The 24,674-nt window shown below is 44.4% G+C and overlaps 1 protein-coding gene across 1 annotated transcript in view; it reads right to left on the bottom strand.

The window, feature by feature from the left end:
• Positions 1-1,056: 1,056 nt before the first annotated feature.
• The window catches only part of LOC115098268 (metabotropic glutamate receptor 6-like), a 49,929-nt gene continuing 26,311 nt past the window's right edge, over positions 1,057-24,674 (bottom strand). Inside the window, exons 7-10 of the mRNA XM_029614765.1 lie at positions 22,214-22,414; positions 19,599-19,738; positions 17,716-18,651; positions 1,057-1,305 (exon numbers count right to left, since the gene is read on the bottom strand). Coding sequence (XP_029470625.1) covers positions 1,057-1,305; positions 17,716-18,651; positions 19,599-19,738; positions 22,214-22,414 — 1,526 coding nt within the window. The remainder of the gene's footprint in view (positions 1,306-17,715; positions 18,652-19,598; positions 19,739-22,213; positions 22,415-24,674) is intronic.

Genomic DNA, 24,674 nt, shown 5'->3' with positions numbered 1-24,674 from the left:
TGTGCAAAATACAAAGAGATCAGAGATAAACATTTCTAAAGTTGACAAGAAAATCAAAGACATCCCACAAAAGAATGAACAGGAAAGGTTCTGTGACATCCTGGGGAAAAGAAGAAGAACAGTAGCAAAATATATGGTATTCTTCCACCAGGCCAGAAACATAATCTGGGAAAGCAAAACCCAGCATCCATCAAGCAGAGACCAAAACCAAAAACAGAAAGCATGTATTCAAAAGTGATCCCACATGGGGGCAATTTTCTAAGGGAAAGAGGCCTTTGCTGATGGAAAAAAAATGTCCTTTGAGAATTGGCCTCATTTCCTGCCGCTCACTAGAGCAAGGAAAAGTATGAGCATTGTCCATAGGCATGGCATGCCAAAACACGATCCTGGTCCGGTCACTCTTCCACAACATTGGCCAAGCACAGTGGATTACCTTTCCACAAGATCGTGGAAGAGGTTTTTACCCAAAGTTTCTGCTAAGAAATTGTAAATATAAACCATACACGTGGTGGAAGAGAAATGTTTCAAATAAATAAATAAATGTGATTTTTGCATTAAGGCTAAAAGTAGACTTGGCGGGTACAGCTGTATACGACAGCACTGTCTATTATAGCGCATGTTTGTATCAAATGTTATATAACCTGTTTAGAACTTATTTTATAGGTTCAGTTTTTAATAAATAGCTACTGTTTCTTTTTTTTCTTTTTTTTTGGGTCAGAAATATAATCTGATCAGAGACAATACTGAACATCACCAGAACCCAGGAACTGTCTGTGTTGTTTCTATTCTGTACCTTGTAATTCTTTCCTCTTACCTCTTAGTCTGATTTATTCTAAGTCTATGTGGAAAATCTTTGATGAATCCTGCTGTTTATCTATTACTGTGGCAACACATGTATGTTCTCCTGACAATAAAGTTTCTTGAATCTGAGAGAGGGAGTGAGAGACAGCTAAAGAGAGACTATTTGTATTGCCCACGTTATAATAAAGGAGAGAGGAATCACCACACACCATAAGCTGAGGAGAGTGAAACAAGAGGTCAGTCGGTATCCCTTGGTCACTGACCGCTGGCCGACTTCTCGTCGTCCTTGCTCTGGCCATTCTGCCTCTTACTGTCCTGCTTCTGGCAGAGGCGCGTGGAGGTGGCGGCGGCAGCGGCTACAGCCTTGAAGCTACGCTTACGCTTCTGGACATTCTGCTCCGGGTGGAAGAGGATGATGTAGGCTTTGGGAACGTAGAGCATGCCCAATGAAACCGAGGCACTCAGGCTCATGGATACTGTCAGCGTAACTGTCTGGATGTAGATCTGTGGAGAACGGGCCACAACTCATCACATTAGTAAGAACAAGAATGGTTTTTTTTTCTTTTTGCATCAGTGCCTAAACTTGACCCCTGAGGTGTTTTAGGGTTTGCAGCACTTTTCAAAGGGCTGTCAGCCCTCTGTAGAGTAGCAGCTAAAATCTACAAAGAAAAATGTTATAATTGGCACAGTGATACAGAAGAGCTTTTTTTTGTTTTTTTAATAATGAGAGATGTCATATTTCTCCCATGGTTGAAGTACAACTTTGGGATTATTTATCCAGTAACAGCTGTCAGCATTGTCTCTCTTCCATTCTGTTTAGCCATATTTCTCTCTCTCCTCTGTCTCTTTCTTTTGAGAATTAGAATTGAGACACAGGGAGGTAAAGTGACTTCTCCAATGTTACATATAGAGAGTCAATGACAGAGCCAGGGATTAAAATCAAAGCTGAGATTTAATGCAAAAAAAAAGAAAAAGCTGCCGTTTCATGCATTTGGCATACAGAAATCCAAGGAAGACTTGCAGGATACAGGGTGAGATACTGATGTACACCAAGTAGGAGAGAGACCTCAAGGTCGGGGGCTGCTGCCAACTCCCAAGAAACATTTTTAGTGACAGATTTATTATTTTCTGCTGATAATCCAACTTTTTTTCTGGCTCTCTCTCTCAGGTCTGCTAAGTGGAGGGTGAAGGAGAAACCTCTTGGATGATCAGCTGAGCCGAGGAGCGGGTTGCCCCCTTTCCTACCACTGGACAGGTGCCATCAGACTCTTCTTGGACCCCCTGCCCCTGTCTTTCTCTGCTCACACCACCTCCCTCTCCCTCTAACCAGTGCACAGCTTCAGCAGCTTCCAACCCTGTTAGAGGGACACAGAAGGGAGACACAGTCAGGGTTGCCAACTGCTGGTTAGACCTTATGGATTGGTCCATGTTTTGGCTGTTTTGTTTTTTTTAATGACAGCCTCATAAACTTGCACTCAGTTGGCATTCCTGCTTGGGGTGAACATATCTGAGGATCTCAAGGGAGTAAAACAGCGTGACAAAATGGTGGCCAAAGCCAGAGGAGTGCTAGGGTGCTTCGGGAGAGGGATAATCAGCAAAGGAGTTCTGGACAACCAATATTGGTTTGAAATACTTTTTTTCTTACGCATATACAATGGATACAACTATTGTACATGTTACACAGGGATTCATGCATATGAGTACATGGAAAATTACACAGAATACACAGAGATACGCAGTATACCGGGGTGGGCAAACTATTTTTTTAGGTAGGGCCACACTGTGGCTTTCGCCTGCATCAGGGGATGGGCGATGCCCCTCAGAACTACAATCACAAATCCTGTGTGAAATTCTGTCATGATTCTTCCTGTGCCTCTTTTTTTTTTTTTTTTTAATAAATGCCTCATCTTGCGCCAGAGGGAAATGAGAGAAGAGGAAGGGAAGGAGCACCACGCTGATGTCCTGAGCAGCCTGTCTGACGCCATCTTTGTCTCCTCCGACCTACCTTCTGGCCTCACATCGTCATCAAAGACCCAAAATGAGGCAGTGATGCGTGCGATAGGACACTGAACTAGAGTGCCAGTGGGTTAGAGACAATGAAGATTGAGTTGAGGTAGGTGAGCCAGAAATAAAGGGGAAAATGGGCTGGTTCTAGCCTGCAAGTTAGTTTGCCCACCGCTGTAGTACACATATGATATATACATGCAATCAATATATATATGTATATAGACACACACAAAGAACATGATACATATATGTACTTGTAACATATCATGTACACATGAGATATATATATAAATAGCATCAAATATTGGAAAAAATGTGATCCCCTCAAAACAGCAAACACCAGCTTATACCTGAAGAACACTCAGACAAATTTTATAAACATATCAAAAAATATTTTTATATAAAATGTTTTTGTAAATATCTCCTAATAGCAATATTATAGTCTTACAGTAAGAAATTTCTTAACCTATATGAAATAGCCAGTTCATAACTCTGCCACTCTAGCTGTATTGCAAGCATAGCACTTTATAACATTGCTACGTAAGCTGACTTCAAGTTGTAATGATCACTGGCAAAAAAAAAACATCCATGTGAGAAACCATCTGACAAAAAATTAAACTGTGTGCCAAGCCAGTATAAATGGCTAATAAATTTGGTGTATACCAGTTATTGTATCTTGCTTCTTCACAGACAAAATTACTCCTTATTATATAGAAACCCATCTACCGGCTGTCACAGAAAAATCCCCTTATGTTATTATAGATATTAGAACAAAGACCTCGATAAAGGCCTCCATTTCACCTCTTACGAGGCTTCTTCAGGGAGCCTTTATAAAAATGAAGTTCCAAACGTATCTGCCAGCTTCCACTCAAAAGCATGGGGATGTTATAGCTGCATTGGCTTTAATCATTCAACAGCGTTTGAACATTGAGAGCAACAACAAAGACCTCCATTTCTCCTCTTACAAGGCTTCTTTGAGGGAACTGGATAGAAAAAAAAGCCAAACTTATCTGCTGGCTTCCCCTTAAAACCGCAGGAATATTATGGTTGTGTTGGATTTCTCTCTCAATAGCACCTTTGTTCTAATATCTATGTTATATAACATAACGGGATTTTTCTGTAACAGCTAGTATATGTGTATCTTAGGAAATGGCGCGGGCTATCCATTGCTCCTTCCATGTGACAGGGGCCGACCAATGGCACCAGTAGCCCCCGTCACATGGTAAGGGCAAAGAGCCACTGGCGCCATTTTGATTAGTGGCAGCCGACGGCCCAAGAGGGAGAGATCGCTCCCGGGACCCCGCCGGACCACCAGGGCTTTTAGTAAGTCTTGGGGGGTGAGGGGTTGTATTTAAATAAATCTGAAGGGTTGGGGTGGGGGGATTTTTGTGGTTTTGGCGAAAATTGCTGAAAAAGAAAACCCACGACCCGTTGGAAAACGAGGTTTCTACGGGTCGCCCGACCAGACAGATAAAAGCGAAGCACATCTCTATATATACTATTGAATAATTTTGTATATGAAGAAGCAAGATACGACAGTTAGTATATGCCGACTTTATTAGCCATTTCTATTGGCTTTGCATGTGATTTAATTTTTTGTCAGATGGTTTTTCGCATGGATATTTTTTGCCAGTGATGATTACAACTTGAAGTCAGCTTACATAGCAATGTTATAAAGTGCTATGCTTGCATGACAGCTACAGTGGTAGCGTTATGAACTGGCTTTTTCATACAGATTAAGAATTTTTTTTACTGTAAGATTACACTATTGCTATTATGGGATGTTTATAAAAACATTTTTTTCATATAAAAATGTTTTGCTATGTGTTTTATATTTTACATATATTGCTTTGTGTATATATATATATATATATATATATGCTGAACTGCTTAATCCACCAGAGAGGATTAGTTTTGTAGATTTGTGTTTTTGTTTATTTTTTTTATCTGAATCATCTCACTATTGACCTGAAATCGTAAGAAGATCTCACCCATGATTGCTCTAGTGAAGCCTTATCCATGTTAGAGCAGCAGTCTATGGGGGTAATTTTCAAAAGGATTTATGCACTTAAAACTGGGTTGTATGCATGTAAATGCACGTTACACGGGTAAATGGACTTTTGAAAAGTGCTACAATATCTGCTATTGAACTGTCAATAGGTTTTATGAGTGCAAGTGCACTTTAAAGGTGAATTTTCAAAACACTATGGGGTAGATTTTAAAACATGCACACGGTTCCCAGTGCGCGCACCTGCACGCGCCAATTTTATAAGATGTGTGCGCTTGTGCGGGCGGCGTGTGCAGGGGGGGGTGAATTTTAGTAAATTTTGTGCAGCGATGCAATCAGGCCTTCCCCCGATCCCTACCCCTCTGCCTATCCTTCCTTCCCTTTCCCCTCTCCACCCCGACCCCTACCAACCTACCTGAACATTTTTTTTATTTTTCCACTTGCTGCTTCTCCCGAGCAGAATTAGTTTGTGTGTGCCGGCAGACGGCCAACATGCGCTTCCCTGGGACAGCGGTTAAATTGGTGACATTTCAAGCTAATGCTGTCATTCGATATAACTTAAAGATGTAATTTATCACAACGATGTCACCCCCTGATGCAGAAACATTGGTTTCAAAATGCAGAACATTTTGGGATGGGACGTGTATTCTTTGCACAAAGATAAGTTTTTGAATGCACTAAGAAAAAACTTTGAAAAAAATCATACAGTATGCCAGATGATTATTTATAAGACAATGAAGGTCTAAGTACTAGTAGTGTCTATTATTATGATGGCATAAGTAAATATATATTGCTTTGTGGTAAAGTGTTTCTTATAGTATAAGTGATATTAAACCTGTTTATTGTATGCTATTGGCCAGGTAGGAGGTCTGGGTGAACTGGGGGGGGGGGAGTTCAGGCTGAAGAACCAGGAGAGTCTCGATGACCTGGAGAAGGACTGGGCGAACTGGTAGACTGACTGGTAAATTGGTAATTTCCTTCATGCAAACATCTTTTAAAATTGGCCGTCTTATACTCGTAAATCCTATATATGCAAATATGGCCTACTTTATATTCATGTGTGAGACTTTAACCTCCAGGCAGACACAACACCGAGAACCTTAGCTTGTGAAATGTTTTTAGAAGCAATGGAAGTCCTGGGATGGTCACAATTTGTCTCGAAAGCCACTCGTAAAGCAGACCACACTCTAGATCTGATATTTGCAAATACTAATAATTGCCTAATCAATACCTTGCACACGATAGTGCCCTGGTCTGATTACTAATTAATAAAAGCAGAAATAGCCTTCATCAACCAAAGCCATAATAATATAGATAATAAGCTTACTTTTACCTTCAGGAAAAAGATAAAGAGACAGAAGCACTTGCTGAAACATTAGAAAATAAGATCCATGAACTAAATCAAACCAATTCCACAATGGCATTTGATTTTTGGGATAAGTTAGTCAATGCTATAGCTGAAAATAATTTTTGTCTGGACAGGGCTAAAACTCCAAACATATAAAGCCCTGGTACAATGATGAATTACAAAGCACTAAACAGTAGGGATGTGCATTCGTTTGCGACAAAATAGGAAATAGAGATGATATTTCCTATTTCGTTAGGTTTCGGGGGGGGGGGGGGGGCGATGAAACAATAAGAAAACCCACAACATTTCTTGTGATTTTCTTATCATTCTTGGGGGGGGGGGGGTGAGAAAGGGCATATTAAAAAAAAACCCAAACCCACCCCAACCCTTCAAATTTAATTAAATTGCAACCCCCACCCCCCACCCTCCTAACCCCCCCCCCCCAAGACTTACCGAAAGACCCTAGTGGTCCAGCGGGGGTCCCGTCGGGCCATCGACTGCCACTAATCAAAATGGCGCTGATGGCCCTTTGCCCTTACCATGTGACAGGGGCTATCGGTGCCATTGGTCGGCCCCTGTCACATAGTAGGAGCAATGGATGGCCCGCGCCATTTTTTAAGATGGCGCCGGCCATCCATTGTTATCCTAGGGAGTGTTTTAATTACAAGAATCATCTAGGAAGAAAAATAATGGGAAACAGAACAATATATTAACTTGTGTAATGCATTATAATTCCAATTCATGGCGTGGGCCATCCATTGCTCCTACCATGTGATAGGGGCCGGCCAATGGCATGGATACCCTGTCACATGCTAAGGGCAAAGGACCATCGGCGCCATTTTGATTAGTGGCAGCCGACAGCCCGAGAGCGGGAGATCGCTCCCGGGACCCCCACTGGACCACCAGGTACTTTTAAAAAGATTTGGGGGGGGATCAGGAGGGTGGGGGAAGCTAAAGGATGTGTTTTAAAGGGTCGGGGTGGGTTTAGGGGTTATTTTTGTGTGCCATTTTTCCCGCCCTCCCCCAAATCAATAAGAGAACCTCACAAACAATTTCATGGGGTTTTCCTATCGGTTTCGGGGAGCCCCCGATTTTCAGTCGGCAGAAAAACGATTCACATCCCTAATATATACAATATACATACGTACGCAAATCCTTTTGAAAATTATCCCCTTTGAGTGTAAGACAACTGTTGTGACAGAAAAGAAGCTCAGGCAGTATAAATTTTGCAATAGTAGCACATCATTCTTGAGCAAATAGCCCAAAATGACATCTCCTGCCACAGGCAGATCAAAGTATAAAGTGACCTGCTGAGCCACTCACATGTTCACAGAAACCAAGCCAAGTAGCAATCATGGTCATCTTCAAATTCAATGAATACCATATATATGTATACATGAAGTCCACAACATATAGGACACACACAATGTGAGCCTCATTCTTTTATCATACATATACAATCCATACATAATATGTAATACATCATACATGTATGATATGTATAAGAAAGTGAAACTGAAGTGCATTATAAAGTTACACATGCAGGATATGAGGTAAAAACACAACAAAGTTATGAGGAAAATGCTGTTCTAGGGATTTGCTGATCTATGGGCTTCAGATGAAGATCATTTGGGGGTTCAGGATGGAATTATTTTTTTGGGTCACTATGCTGCGGCACAGACTGTGTTTTATTCCATCTTCCCCTGGGTTACCATGTAGAGAGAGCTGTCAGCCAAGCAGAATGTTAGACTCAATGGCCCAATGGTCTTCTTTCAACCTAACCAGCTGTATACAAAAATGCTTAGATAATATATAGAATTATCCACATATATGTTACACCTCATATAGTCTATACATAATGGGCCGGATTTTAAGACACAAGCACGGGTTACGCGCGTTACGCATAACCCTTTTAAAATCCGCCCCAGTATGCAGTATGCAGTTCTGACTTGTTAAGTAGCTGCCCCAGGAAAGCGGGGTAGGAATCCAGGGTTGGGAGAAGAATAGATACCATATCAAGGGGTCTTGCAGATTTTGGTTTTCCCTATTTTTCGGTCATGCTACAGATTCACTCTCTCCCTTTTGTGTATGTGTCTATGTGTGGTTTGTGTGCCTGGGCATATGTGTGTTGTGTGTGTGTGTGTGTGTGTGTGTGTGTGTGTGTGTGAATATCTGGGGCTAGGCCTGTGCCACTTTGCAGTTGAGTGTCTGTAGCTGTATGGTGTGGCACAGGAGCGGTAGGGACCTGCTACGTTCAGTTGGATTACCAGTTTAAAACTTAAATAATAAGCAGCATTAGTGGACTTGGCACGGAAATAAAGGACAATAAACCAAAGTATAATATTGGACTAACAATATATTTCTTGACCAGCTTTTGGGAGCTAACACCTTCTTCATTAGGTCAAAACAAAATGAGAAAGTTGGAGCAAAAGATAACGTTGCCTGAACATACAAGTGAATCACAGATTGCACTACAATGGTAGTTTGAATGTCATGGAGGAAGTGGGCAGTTGGGGGGGGGGGAGATTGGATGTATTAGAGTGATGATAAGATGAACAAGAGACATGAAATTAAATCTGGTAGCAAGTTAAAAACCCCAGGCCTCCATTAAGTCCTGCTATCAGGATTGTTGCCGGGCTAAACAGTGCCCCGTGCGGTCATGGAGGCAATGGAAGCCCTCCGATGACATGGCCTACACAGGAGCTCATTTTGGCTACAGTAATGACAGTGGCATCGCGGTGCGCCAGTGCCCTGGGCGAGCAGGCGTCTTGCCCGCCCCTTCCGAATGCCCCTGCCTATTAATTTACTGTTGAAAAGTTTGATTCTTTTAAATTTCCAACTGTCTTACATTCCTGGATTGCGCTGAATCGCCCTTTTAGCACCCTGATTATGAGGTCATCGATACAGTGGTCTGTACCACCACGGAGGTGTCGCCTCTCTCTTCTTTGAAATGTGTAATTTTATGTCTGTGTAAGTTTTGTCTGGCCTTTAACTTCTTGCCTGTTTCACCAGTGTAGCGTTCTTCTTGACATTTTCTAGACTGAATAATACATACGACACTGGAGGAGGAGCATGAATAAGCTCCCGTTATGTTGAATGTCTCTCTCACGTGAGTAACGTGGGGGGGTTCCCTTGAAAGGCGCTGGCATGGTTTGCAGTGTGGCGACTTGCAGGGTTCTTGTGCCAGTTTCTTCTTTTTTCAGAGTTTCTATTCGAAGTTTGCTTCTCACTAGTTTTTGTTTCAGGTTCAGTGATCGCTGGAAGGCTCATTTCAATGGAGAAGGAAACATTTCTTTTAGTGAGTTATCCTCTGGAAGTAATGGTTGTAGGCCTTTCATGATATTTGGTAAAATTTTCCAAGGATGCATGTTACTACAAGGGGGTACTCGCTTTGTGCTTTTCCTTTCTTTGTACTGCAGTAGCTCTACCCTGAAGGTGCAATCCTTCTGTAGATGATTTTAGGGCTGTGGCCCGTTTGAATGAAGGATTCAGTCAGGACTTTGAGGTGGTTTTTTTCCTCGTCTTTGAGTTCAGAACATATATGGTGATAACCATATGGCTTGACTCTGTATAATGGACCTTTTGTATGTGAAGAGTGGAAGCTGGAAACTGTGAAGGGAGCTGCTGGTTTTCTTCTTTTCTTCTTCTTTTAATCTTTACTTAATTTTCGAAAAAACATACAAAGTTAAACTTTGATCCAGAAACCAGCATGGGACTCAAAGCATTAACACAATTTAGAAGAAATACAAGTAGGTAATTACACTCACCCCATTACCAAAGAAATAATGAGGAGGAGAAGTACAGAAATAATGGAGATGAACAGGAGAGATACATCGGCATCAGAACGGGGCAGGCTGCAGGGACCACGGCCCCTCCAACATTTGGCCGACCTGTACCATTTCTAAGCCGCGTTGTTCAGGCCACAGCAGTGACTCCTCTCTTCCCCAACCCAGTTGCCTAGTGCTCTAATCTTCCCCCTTCCATGCAGTTTTCTCACGGCAGAAGTAAAGCCATAACCTTAAATAAGTAGCGGCAGTACACGTGAGCCCTCTTCATTGGCGGAGCTCCTTCCCTTGCTGTCACTGCTGCCGCCGGTGGGAACTTCCTTCTCTTGCTGCTGCCCCGAGCCACAGGAGCTGCCTTCATCATTGCTGCCCCTGCCAGACCTGTATTGCCTCTGCTGCGGCCCTCGATAGTGGGGGATTCACACTTACAGGGATAGGTAAGTGGATGGTGGTAGATGGAGGACTGGGAAAGCTGGGGAACGGAGGCTGGAGCTGGTTGGAAGAGAGGAAGGGGAAGGATGGGGCTACAAGGGAGAAACAGCAAGAGGACGGGAAGAGTTATGAGCAGGGAGAAGAAAGAGCAAGAGCTTAGAGCAGGGGAGAGGTGGAGGAGGGAGGGTTAAGGGGAGAAGAGGCAGGGGTATAGAGGGGATGGGGCAATAGAAGAAAGCAAGGGTGGATAAAGAATGAGGGGAGAGGACAGGGCAGGGGGTAAGAGCAATAGGGGGTGGGGATGGGGAAGAAAAGGGGTTGAAGGGAGGAGGATGGGGGAGAGAGGTGGGGGGCTGAAATGGGGAGAGGTGAGGCCTGGGAGCAGAGGGAAGATGCTATTGGTAGGGGAAAGAGAGGAGAGAACTTTTCCTTTGTCCCCAGTCCCCTCCTCTCTCTCCCCTCCCACCTGCCCCTTCTCCCAGCTCTCCCACCTCCCTTCAGCCCCATTTTATTTCCCACCCTTTAATTTCTTCTCTTGCCCACACCTCTTCCTTTGGCCTACCTCCTCCTCCTTATTTCCTTTGCTCATACCCCTCTTGCTCTCTCTTCTCCCTGCTTTCACTCCTCCCCCCTCATCTTGTTCTCTCTCTCCCTCTTCCCCCCTCCCCTACCCACCTCCCTCAAGAAAAAGGCCAAAGGCTTGGCAGCCTCAGTAGAATGCTGGTATTACGTGGGGGCCGCCAAGTCTTTATTGTTTTTTCTTCTGGGGGTTGTGAGTGGGTTTTATGTTTGGAGGTCGCAGAGCATTCATCAATTTTCTTATAGTGGGGCAGGTTTCTCCCCTCAGCTACCTCCCATTTTTTCTTTTTTTATTATTTAATCTTTATTGAGTTTTATAATAAACAAAAGACAGTATCAACATGTCATGGAATTTCCAGGGAATATCATTACAAATATTTCTCCAGTAATACAAACCACTAAGTGGTATACATCTATTTAACTTATCCCTGCGGTTACTATGCAAATAAGGGAGAACAAAATGAAAATTGGAGCAATCATACTATGTATATCTCAAAAAACAGGAAAGAGAGAAATTGCGGTACTTATTACACATTGGCACTTCTAACAGAATCCTCCCCATTATCCCCAGGTGAATTTAGAAATTTCTCTAACTGGTCAGGTTCCATACAAACATAACGTGCATCATTTATTTTCATAATACATTTTTGCAGGGAAATCTTATAGTTATCAAAGCTCCCATCTGGCGAGCTCTGGAACATAGTGCCAAGAACTTTTTACGACATACCTGCGTGGATCTCACTATATCAGGGTAAATCCAGATTTTTTCCCCCAAGTACATTTTATTATGATTTCTAAGAAATAATCTGACAATTAGGGTATCATAGGTAGGTATCATAAATCTGACAATTAAGGTCCCTCTTTTTTCTACTTGTTCTTCTTGTGTAGTTTCTAAGAAACCAGTTAAATCTCTTACGCCTGCTCTCCCAGCACGCACACAGGCCACTCTCCTGTGCGCGCGATTCAGTATTTTAATTTATTTTAATTAGGGCCGGCGGTAAAAAGAGGCACTATGGACACTAGCGCGTCCCTAGTGCCTCTTTTTTGACAGGAGCGGCGTCTGTCAGCGGGTTTGACAGCCAATGCTCAATTTTGCTGGCGTCAGTTCTCAAGCCCGCTGACAGCCACGGATTCGGAAACTGGACGCCAGCAAAATTGAGCGTCCAGTTTTTGACCCACGAGCCGTGGGCCCATTTCAAATTTTTTTTTCTATTTTTTTTACTTTTTTTTAACTTTCGGGACCTCCGACTTAATATCGCCATGATATTAAGTCGGAGAGTGCACAGAAAAGCAGTTTTTACTATGTTTTGGACACGCGTTTTGGACACGCGTTTTGGACACGCTATTACCCCTTACTGAATAAGGGGTAAAGCTAGCGCATCCAAAATGCGCGTCCAATCACGGGGTAACAGTGCGCTCCAGCGGCCTGTTAATGGGGACTCCATCTGAGGCAATTCCACTTGAGTATTCACATTCATACCATCTTGTCTTTGGTCATTGAGGAAATACATTTTTATAATATTCGGTAATTCTCCATTAGGCCGTCTGACTTGTAAATACTTTTTAAACTGCTCTTTAGGATAAATTAATTTACATTTAGGAAAGTTAAGTACCCGCAAATTATAGCGTGCATTATTTTCCAGGTTCTCCATCCGCTTTTCAAGTCTTGAATCTCCTTGTCTTAAATTTGCTTGCACAGATTTCATCTCTTGGATTTGCGAATCCATCTCTTGGATCTTATTTGTATGATTCAACACCACCGGATTCACAGCGTTTAACTGTGTTTATGAGTCTTTAATCACAGTGGTTAAAGACAGAATTGCATTTTCAAGCAAAGTTAAGGCACTCCACACTGTTTCCAGAGTCACCACCGAAGGTTTTTCAAGTAGCTTTAAAGGCAAACTTTTTGTTGTTCCATGGTTTCCTTGGGGTGTTCCATCTGACTCCTTTCTTGTGTAGGCCCCACTGGAAAACTTCCATCAGCACTACAAAGTCCTCCAATATTAGCCTCACACAGGACGATTAACACATCACCGCCCTGGGACTGCCCCACTGGGCAGACGGCTGGGGCCCCCTCGATGGCCGCTTCCCCACCAAACGACATCCGTCCATGGTTTAGAGTCGGGCCCACCAGGCTGGAATGGACAGGAGGAGAGGGAGTTGCCGGGGCTCCGGGGCTCAAGGATATCTCGCCAAGCAGCGTTAGAGCCTGCTCCCCCCTCTGACGCTGCAGATGGCTCTCCCGAAGCATTTCCCACAGCGGCAAAGAACTCCCTTATTCTCGTCTATTGTAGGGTAGGTGTCTGGGAGGTCGAGGATCCTTCCCTCACCTTACCCTTTCTTTTTGTATGCGGCATATTTCGAAAGGCAGGTAAAAAAATTGACGAGTCAGAAGAGCCCTCTAACCGGCGGCCATTTTGTTCTCCCACCTCCTCTTTTTTTCTGCCCTGTCCCTTCCTCTCTCTCTCTCTCACCTGCCATCAGCCCCCCTGCCCCCAGCATCACACCTCTTTCCCCATTCCCCTCTTCACCCTTCAGCCCTTCCTCGCTCCCCCATTCAAGCCAGAAAATGTGAAGGATGCTACACTGGTTAAAGTGGCAAGAAATTAAAGACGAGAAAAAACTTTTTCACTCAACGCACAGTGAAGCTCTGGAATTTGTTGCCAGAAGATGTGGTTAGTGCAGTTAGTGTAGATGGGTTCAAAAAAGGTTTGGATGGGTTCTTGGAGGAGAAGTCCATTAATGGCTATTAATCAAGTTTCCTAGGGAATAGCCACTGCTATTAATTGCATCATTAGCATGGGATCTTCTTACTGTTTGGGTAATTGCCAGGTTCTTGTGGCCTGGTTTGGCCTCTGTTGGAAACAGGATGCTGGGCTTGATGGACCCTTGGTCTGACCCAGCATGGCAATTTATTATGTTCTTACATAGACACAAAATGATATATTACAAAAAACGAGTAAGGCAACAGCTCCGTTACAGTACAGACCACTGCATCAATGACCTTATGATCAGGATGCTGAAAGGGCCCGGGTTTAGGAGGCACTCCGGGCCCTCAACCTGAACATCAATGATGATACTAAGGTAATGTGGTGTGGGGCCACTAGCCCACTAACAGAATTTGTGACGAGTTGGGGAGTGAGGGGCCACTACCGGCCTATTATTTATATGGAAAGGGGGGCCAGAGGGTGAGGGGCTCATTATTTGGGGAGGTAGAGTGCATAAGAAGGGGGTTGGCCAGGGGAGGGGTCATCATCACGTGGCACCTTTCATCTACTATTTTGGCGGGGCCGCCTTGATGGATGGCCTTGAGGTGGGGGGGGGGGTCTAATAAGACCCCCGGTGGTTTTTTTCTGTACTTGAGGGGGGAGCTGTGTTGGGCCACGGGCCCTTTAATTCTACTGCAGGAACATCGGGAATCACATTAGTGTCTCAGTTCTCCTGCGGTAGAATAGCGTTTTGTGGAGAAGTGTCGTTAAATAACATTGCAGACAAATTTCTAAGTCAGCCATATTATCTTCCATAGGATTAGGTGTGCATGAGCTGCTTTGCATGGATTTGCAACATTCATGCATGCAAATGCCATGCATAGCAGCTCATTGTAATAGGGATGGGGGTTTTGGCCCCAACATCATGCACTCACTATATACTTTTTAATGCGTGTTACAGCCCTATTGCAGTTTGATAAATCTCCCTATAACTTTGCTATTGAATTTAGAGCTCAGGAAGAATAATTTTCAAAAGCCATTTATATAGTAAATACACCTTAGAAGCACTTAAAAAAGGAAAGTATGTTTATAATTTCCCTTTAGAAACTGGCGCAAAGCCCATGGGTAAAATGCCTTTGGACATTTCACCAAAATGTATAGTTCTGAAAATTATTCTGCATGCTTTTAAATATTAAACTTTGTTAATCATATACCCAGACATATGCATAATACAAATATGTTTCAGAAATCATGTCAGTGTCTGATGAATGTGTCATCTGTAATTTTTGGTTGTAGAGTGCAAAAAAAGGAAATCATGAAATATATAAAATTATAGAAATGAATAGAAATCCATATTATATTGGCTGAAGGTAATCACTGAAATGTCTGTCTTTGCTGAACTAGGATGTTTACTTGCCATATAAAATATTTTCAAATTCAGTTACAGTAACACAAACTCTTTCCATTACCAAGCACATTGTGAAGTAACAAAACCCTGCAAAAATATCACTCTATATTGTAGCAGACCTGCCATTCCAAAACAGCACTAACTCCCAGAAATCAAACAGCAACAACTCTACCTATGAAAAGGCAGCAATGTAAATAGGGCACCAGGTCCTAGAATAGCATTACTATGCGTCCCAGCAGGGAAAAGATCTGAACTAGTATTTAAAGCCGAGAGTCAGGAAACCAGGGTTCAAATCCCATTTCCCCCACTGAAGCTCCTTGTGACCTTGAGCAAGTGGAATTACTTCCCAGTTCCTCAGGTAGCCACAAAGATTTCAAGTTCTTAGGGACAGGGACTTATTGTACCTGCATTTAAGAAATGCTGTAAACTACCTTGAGCATTTTTTGGAAATGTGGGCTAAAAATCCAAATTAATTATCATCAATATATCTACGGAGAAACAGAACATGGTTTGAGAATACAGAAACTGCAAATCAGCAGAACACCTCATGTTGGTCACACACACAGAACAAAAAAATAAAAAAACCCACCAAATATAGAATAAGTAACCACAAAATAGAAATAGAAATATGCAGACAATGGCTAAACTCTTGTTTACTACAGCTTCAAAATCTCCCCTCCTGTTCACTGCAGGACAGGGGAGAAGGGAAAGCCACAGGAGGGGAGGGGAAGGCTTGGATTAGGGAGCAGAGTAGCTCTTATTGCTTTGCTCTGTCCATTGTAGCCTCACACCCCTCCCATCTTGTTCCATGCATGAGGCCTGGGAGAAGAGGAGCTGGAGCAGGAAGCAGAGGACTATTCTGTATTACCTGAGATTCAGTGCACTGGTCAGTAGACTCATTGGGGCCCAGCTCTGTGTGCTCATGCACAATGAAGCCCATGGGACCATCCCCAAAATTTCTGCACTCTAGGTGATCACCTAGTCTGCCTAATGAAAGAGTCAGCCATGACTAAAAGGAAATTCAGAACAATTTAGGATCATAGGGCATCTGAAGTTAAAATGATCAAAACACTTCAATACTAATATAGACTTAACAGACAGACACTTTTTTTTTTTAACTCACTACCAGGCATAATTTTGTGACCCTCTATTACCTTATCTGAATGTAATCTGCTTTGAAGTGCCAAAAGTGGAACACAAATAAATGAATATATATATATATATCACTCTAAACATCAACCTCCCTCCCCCCGCCACTATCCTATTCACATCACCATCTCTCTCTATACAATACACATGGGGTAGATTTTAAGAAAGTGCGCCTTCGCGTACTTTTGTTGGCGCACCAGGCGCAAACAAAGTATGCTTGATTTTAGTAGATACGCGCGTAGCCGCGCGTATCTGCTAAAATCCAGGATCGGCGCGCGCAAGGCTGCCGATGTCGTGTAGCCGGCGCACGCCGAGCCGCACAGCCTGCCGCCGTTCCCTCCGAGGCCGCTCCGAAATCGGAGCGGCCTCGGAGGGAACTCGCTTTCGCCCTCCCCTCACCTTCCCCTCCCTTCCTCTATCTAACCCACCCCCCCGGCCCTATCTAGACCCCCCCCTACCTTTGTCGGGGGATTTACACCTCCCGGAGGGAGAAGTAAATCCCCGCGCGCCAGCAGGCCGCTAGCGCGCCGAGACGCGGCCTGGGGGAGGTTCCGGAGGGCGCGGCCACGCCCCCGGACCACCCCGGGCCGAAACCACTCCCCGGGCCCGCCCCCGAAACGCCGCGTCCCGCCCTCAAAACACCACGCCGATCCAACACGCCCCCCTCGAAAAACCCCGGGACTTACGCGAGTCCCGGGGCTCTGCGCGCGCCAGCAGGCCTATGGAACATAGGCGCACCGGCGCGCAAGGCCCTGCTCGCGTAAATCCGGGCAGATTTACGCGAGCAGGGCTTTTAAAATCCGCCCCATAAAATGTTGCCTTCTGTCTATTAGTGGCCAGTATTATGCACTTGCAGCTCTGGCTGCCACGCAGGATGGAAGGAGGCTCAGGCAGTGATGGGGGGGGTGGGATGAGGGGGTTGATGTGTTAGAGTGATAAGGTGACAGACTGTCCTGTACTAACTGGAAGAGGCAGCAGTAGGCAAGGGGAAACAGGACAGCAGTATGTCAGGCTGGGGAAGCGAGTGCTGGGGTCAGGTAAAGAGGGGCAATGTTGACATACAAATATTCATCGCCCTGCAAGCGTTATGTGGGTGTCAGCTATTTGTAATTTCATCTATGATTCACGTGTATTCAGGCAACGTCATGTTTTGCTCTGACCTGCTCATTCTCTGTTGACCTGACTGGAAGGGAATGTCAGCTCCTGAAAGCTAGTCAAGAAATGTATTGAATAAACTATAACAGTATCACCTGAAATAATATTTGTTTGTTTATTGACTTTTGTTTATGTGAAATTGAACCAGAATATGAGTGGTGTGAGATGGAGAGGTGCACAACTGGTATCTAGCACCAAAATAACTCAGAAGGTCCTTTAACGTGTTCCAAAATATACATATTTCTCTTCTATGATGGCAAAGCACCCCAGAACTTAGCTCTGTGTCTGCGTTTCAAAGGGGAGAGGAAGGGATGGGGGAATGGTGGTGAATTTACCTTCTCAGCAGACTGAGCAGTGCCAAAGAAGATGGGCACGAAGGCGAGCCAAATGATGCATGTGGTATACATGGTGAAGCCAATGGGCTTGGCCTCATTAAAAGTCTCAGGGACTCCCCGGGCCTTGATGGCATAAACAGTGCAGGTCACCATGAGGACGATGCTGTAGCCCAGGCAGCAGACCAGCGACAGGTCTGACATGTCACACTTCAACACTCCCCGGGCCTGCTCTGGATTGGGGGTCCGCTGTTCCTCATAATCAATAACACTGTGAGGTGGAAGCACCCCCAGCCAGACCACTGTCCCCACCACCTGCAGACAGATCAGGCTGAAGGTGATAGCCAACTGTGAGGTGGGACTGATGAACTTTGGCGGGGTTACTGACTTCTTGCCCTGTTCGAAGATGCGGTAGATGCGATTGGTCTTGGTCAACAAAGCAGCATAGCTGATGCACATCCCTAGACCCAGGAAAAGGCGACGGGAAGCGCACACCGACACGCCTGGCTCAGCAATCATCAGGAAGGTGATGGAGTAGATCAGGAAGATGCCACTCAACAGGACATAACTTAGTTCACGGCCAGAGGCCCGGACAATGGGCGTGTCATTGTGATGGATGAAAGTGGCTACGATGACGGTGGTGGCTACAATGCCCAGCACGGCCAGGAGGATGGGCAAAACAGCCCAGGGAGAGTGCCACTCCAATTTGACGATGGGGATGGGGCGGCAAGTGGTGCGGTTGGGGGAGGGCCGGGAATCGAAGGGGCACAACTCACAGGTGAACTCATCCAGCTGGTATTGGTAGCCATCACAGAGCTCACAGTGCCAACAGCAGGGTACACCCTTCACCATCTTCTTCCGTTCACCAGCGGCGCAGGGCAGGCTGCAGACTGAGGTGGGGATGTCCTGCTGCCCACCTGACCACTGCATCTCCTTTATCTGTGAAAAGGCAATAAGGGGAGCAGAAGAAGACAGAGGAAAGAGAAAATGGGAAGGAAGAGATGGGGTAAGGAGTGGAAGTAGAGAGCAGTAAGAGGAGAGAAAGGGGCAGATGAACAAGAACAAATGGAAATGGAAATCAGGAGAGAAGAAGGGAGAGGGACAGGGAGAGTATGGAAGAGGGAGGATTGAGAGGACAGAAGGAAGATGAGAATAGGAGGAAGGATCGAGAGCAAGTAATGGAATAACAGCAAGAGAGAGGGAGGAAAGGATAGAGAAAGAGAGGGAAAAAAGAGTGTAAAAAAAGTGAGAGCACAGGAAGGAAGGATAAAGTGGAAGATGTCAGGACTCAGATTCAACCTAATGCAGTGCAGTTCAAGCACATTCATGCCAACATCAAGTTGATGGCAATGTTCATACTCATCTTAGATCTAACAAACAGATAAATAGGGCCCAGCCCAACAGTTCAATGGCAGTCCCATAGATCCTATGGCATACACCCCATCACCCTCCTCTTCCAGCTGGGATGCACCCGGTCCTTTATGCAGTGAAGCCACAGGTGGGAGCAGGACTCTCTGCGTGACCCAGTAGGCTTTGCTGGCCGTGTGTGGTGTGAAGGGTGATGGGTAGTGGAACTTGATCTCATTATTTTGTTAAAGCCTTTCATTCTGCTCCTGTCCTCTGAAGTCCTCCTGAACCCCCTACCTACCCTAGGGGTGACCCATGATAGCAAGGCAGTCACATACACAAATTATCCTACATGCACACTGAGTCAAATGTGTCTTTGCTTCTGTATACCACCAATGATATCACAAACGCACAGATTGCAGGAGCCTAACAGACACCATAATACGGAGAGCTGGAGATGGAAGACATTCTGGTTTGGGCCCCCACCGTAGGAAGTGGGGCGGTGCTCCAGCCTGGGGGGCCAGGAGAGTGCTGCTTACACTGAGACGAAGGTATTCTGTCCACTGGCCAATCACCCTGTAGCCAGGTGCAGAGGCGTTGGTCAGCTGGTATTGGAAAATGTCGTATCGTCCCGGGGCATCGCCATTCTCATTGAACATGACGGGAGTCCCAGCACTGCCTGTAGCGGGTGGTGCGACAAAGGCAATAGATTTAGTTAAAAGGCAAGGCCTAGTTAGTAAATATCCTTTACATCATGATGCAATACTTGTGTAGTTGGATGTGAGCTCTGCATTTGACACCAATCCTGTTTGCTTGATGATACATTAAAGGGAATAGGGATTAGAGAACGGTGTATCGGGTCACATTTAACAGGATGTCGACAACAGGTTATCTTTTAAAAGCGATCCCTCGGCATGGATCCCTGTTAACACGGGAGTTCTGCAAGGATCCTGTTTATCATCTGTTTTATTTAATATTTACACTCGTTCACTTGCCGATGTAATGGTCGCTCCTGGTTTTATATTCAAGTTTTATGCAGATGATGTCCAATTTTATATTCCTAATTCAAGTAAAGGGGAGGTATCTGTTGCAGAATTGACAAAAGGTATGATCAATATTAATAGCTGGTTGGAGACCTATGGTTTTACTTTAAATCATTTAAAAAAAATGATTACATGGTTATGAAAAAAGGAACCCATTCAACTTCCTGTAAATTTTGATGTTGCATGAATAACCGGTGGAATTACAAGATTAAGGTACATGATTTGGGAATGGTAATGGATTCCAGTCTTTCGTTTAGTGCTCAAATTGCTAATGTAACAAGAATATCATTTTTTAAATTAAAGATGATTTGACCGTTAAAATATATTTCAGCAATGGAGGAATTTAGAGCAGTAGTTCAGGCTGTGTGATTGAGTCAGATAGATTACTACAATGCGATTTATTTAAGCTTACCAAAATTGTCTATTAAAGCATTGGAGTTGGTCCAGAAAGCTGCTATTTGTATAATAGTTGGTTTGCCTTGGGGGACAAGCTTGACTGCTCATAAAAAGGAGCTACATTGGCTTCCAGTGAATGAGAGAATACAGTTCAAAGTTTTAACACTGGCACATAAATCGTTTTTTTTTTAGAACAGACTATTGTGGATAAGATTAAAGTTTATGTGCCGGCTCACAATTTGCATTTCTCAGGTCAAAATCAGTGAACTGTTCCATCGATCAATTGTTTTCTATTACAAACAACTACTTGCCATGCTTTTTCTTTAGCTGTACCAGCACTGTGGTATATGTTGCCATTATCTGTGCATCAGGATAATAATTATTCAAGAGTATGCAGGTTCCCTGGTATTTTAAAGTCAATGCAATGAAGATGCTATATGGTTTTTATGTTTTTAATATTTGTGCTTTATGAAGATCTGAATTTGTATTATTTTGGTATTGGTATTGTTTTTTTATTGTGAATATATCCGTGTAATACACTTTGAATCTTGAGATATAGTGGAATATAAAAATAGTAAATAAATAAATAATGGCCTTATTTCTTGCTATCCAATGACAGGGTAAATTTAACAATTTATGATATCACAATGATGTTGGACTTAACTAAAGCAATGGAAAACTATGGGGTACATTTTAAAAGAAGCGCGCGGGTGTACATGTCAGTGCGCTACCCTTCTTTATTCCTTTTGTCTCACTTCTCTTCTCTCTTTTTTCCTGTTTACATCTTTTCCCTTCTTTCTTGTTTTTTCTGTTTATCTCTCTGTCATCCTAATTTCTTTTTCTATTTCTTTTTACCTAACTTTTTTGCCTCTTGCCTAATTCTCTCTTTTTCTCATTTTTGTTTTTGCTTCAATGCTTTGTATTTTTTTCCTCCTTCTATCTTTAGGCCGATACAGTACAGTGCGCTCCGGCACTGTTAGCCCGCGTTTGGACGCGCGTTTTCGACGTACTAGCTTTACCCCTTATTCAAAGGGGTCGAAAACGCGCGTCGAACCCCCCCCGAAACTAATAGCGCCTGCAACATGCAAATGCATGTTGCAGGCGCTATTAGTTATTACCCCGCAATTCAGTAAGTAAAATGCGCAGCCAAGTCGCACATTTTACGTTCAGAAATTAGCACCTACTCAAAGGTAGGTGTTAATTTCTCTTGGCACCGGGAAAGTGTACACCCTCCGACTTAATATCATGGCGATATTAAGTCAGAGGTCCCAAAAGTAAAAAAAATTTAAAAAAATAAAAAATTTAAAATCGGCCCGCGGCTTGAAAACCAGATGCTCAATTTTGCCATGGCTGTCAGCGGGTTTGAGAACCGACGCCGGCAAAATTGAGCGTCGGCTGTCAAACTCGCTGATAGCCGCCGCTCATGTTAAAAAAGAGGCACTAGGGACGCACTAGTGTCCCTAGTGCCTCTTTTTACCGCGGGCCCTCATTTAAATACTGAATCGCGCACACAGGAGAGTGGCCTGTGCGCGCACCGGGAGAGCAGGCACTCGCCCACTCTCCCACGACTTTTACAGAATCGGCCTGTTTGTATCTCTTGCTTTGTCATCTCATGCTTTCTCCCATATTTCTTTTTCTCTTTATCTTACATTCTGTCTCTTTCATCCTTCTCCCTGATCTTTGCTAGTCAGGACAAGACAGTGACATGGACTTACCGTTGAAGTTGACAGCGTGGATGTACTGTAGGAGCAGACGCCCACTCATAGGGTCCATTTCATCGCAGAGTCCAGAAGCACCGGAGCAGAGGTCATTGTGCATGTTGTGGAGGGCATGAGCCATGGCGTACACTGCATCGATCACAAACTGCACTTTTCCCTCTTGTTCGTATGCTGAGTCCTTCCCAATCTGCTCCTCTCCTGCCAGAGTGGGAAGACTGAGATCAAGCCTGAGACTCATGGGTTCTAATCCCATGTCTACCACTGACTCTGGTAAAATCTACACGGGAACCTCTATATTAAGAACATCTTTTTTTTTTTTTGGTGTATTCTCACAGTTTTATTATCTTTTATGAAAATGACCCACCAAAATCTACATCAATAATTTAACTATACAAACCTTAACAGATGTCCAGATAGCTTGATGGGCCACGGAGAGCAGAGATTGGGTTATGGAAGCAGAGAGTGAGATTCACAGAGATTTACCACCAGGGCTGAAGCTTCCATTAGGAAAACTAAGTAGTTGCCTACAGCACCAAAATTTGTGTGTGGGGCAGAAAAATCCCACCAGCACAAGACCCAATGAGGTGCTGTGCTAGAGCCAATATCAAAAAAGGGAGCGCTGTGCTACAGCTACTGCCATAGGTAGGAGAGAGTTTTGTGCTGGAGCTGCTGCCAATAGGTGCATGACTGAAGGTTCACATAGGGTGCCAAATACTCTTGTACCAGCCAGTTTACCATAAAGCATTTCATAATGTTTAGCCCCCACATGACTGACCTAAATCTTTTTCCCCATACTGGTTTGGTCCTAGTCTTTTAAGGCCAGAGCTATCAACCTTACCTACAATTTTATAAAACCCAGAAACAATTTTTGATGTAGCCATAACTTCTTCACAAGACACCACACAACCAGGGTTATCTCTTTAGTTAGTTCAATATTTTTTCCTAATGTCATCTGTCAATTACCATTTTCAAACGTTGTGATGGAGGGAAATTATATTTGACTTTCAGGGTGGTAAATGGCAGAATTCTGTGTTTTGCTCGGCTTGTGAACCCTTGGACCGACGGGAGGATGGTATACCTTAGGAGAAGATCCGTAGGTTCTCCCGTCGGGCGGCGAGGCAGAGCAGGAGACGTGACCAGCTGACCCTCGGCACTGGAGACTGAGGTGACTGTGGAGGCAGATGCAGAGACGAGAAGAGAGGAGCTGTGTCTTTGCCACTGGAAGTCTGTAGTCCCCCCAAGAGGAGCCCATAGGGACCCAGACCGCTGGGACTTAGGTGGACCTTTGAGAGGTCAAGGAACTTGGTGCAAGGACTGACTGAAGCTTCACCCCTGGAGACCCGTGGTCCCCCCGGGAGGAGCCCGTAGGGACCCGGGCCGCTGGAACTTAGGCGGGCCCTTGAAGACAGCGGTCAAGAAGGAGTCCAAGGTCAAGTGCCAGAGGGAAGTCGCTTACCAGTCCGAGGTCACACACCAAGGGATCACCACTTGCCTGTCCGAAGTCAATACCAGGAATCACCGCTAGCCGATCGGAAGTCAATAGCAGGAATCACCACTAGCCAATCCGGTCAGGAAACAGGAACACCAAGACAAGACAGGAACGGATCCAAAGCACAGGAAGACTCACCGAAGCAAGCAGGCCTGACGAACGAAGGACGTTGCCAAGTCAAGGAATGAGCAGAGGAAGCTGGCTTTTATACTTCCCCTGCTCTGGCTGATAGAGAACAGCTGCAGCTGGTTAAAGGGATCGGGTCCCTTTAAATCAGCCAAGGAGGCGTGGCCTCGTGCCTAAAGATGGCGGTGGCCATCTTGGATTTCCTCCGTGGAGGAAAATGCTGCTGGATGCCGCGAGGGGGGAGCAGGGACGGCTCCCCCTGCGGCGAGCAGCACGGGAACCCGTGCCGGAGCAACGGGCCTCAAATCGGGACCTTCCCCCGGGACTCCCACGGCGGTTCGCCATCGCGGGCAAGGTAGGGGGACCGCGGTCGTGGCCTACCACGGCCGCGGAACACAACACTCTGCCACTCTCTAGTGCATGACCAAGAGAGAACGTGATTTCAATAGCAGGACTCATAGTCTGGAATATGATACCTGAGTCTTTACGTACTACAACTGATTTCAAAATCTTTAAAAAAAAAAAAGGACTTAAAATTTGGCTCTGTACATTGATCCATCTGAGCAGCAATGAAACTGTCTGTTTTCATGAACTACTCATTCGAGCAGTATATGTATAGAATTGTGAATTGTTTTATGGACTAGTATTGCTGATTTAGGTACATACTATATATGTTTTTAGCCTGTTAATCATTTTGCTATATACTTGAAAGGACGATATATAAAATCGTGTAAATAAATAAATAAAACATGACTGCTAAAAAAGCCAATTAAATACAAGAACTGTTAATTTTTAGTAGAATTAAACTATGGTGGCATTAAGTGTGTCTCATTCACTTCACTG

This window comes from Rhinatrema bivittatum, chromosome 1 (genome assembly GCF_901001135.1).
Source record: "Rhinatrema bivittatum chromosome 1, aRhiBiv1.1, whole genome shotgun sequence".
NCBI lineage: Eukaryota > Metazoa > Chordata > Amphibia > Gymnophiona > Rhinatrematidae > Rhinatrema > Rhinatrema bivittatum.
Note: the sequence above shows the minus strand (reverse complement) of the source record. Positions and strands in the feature narration are given on the sequence as shown.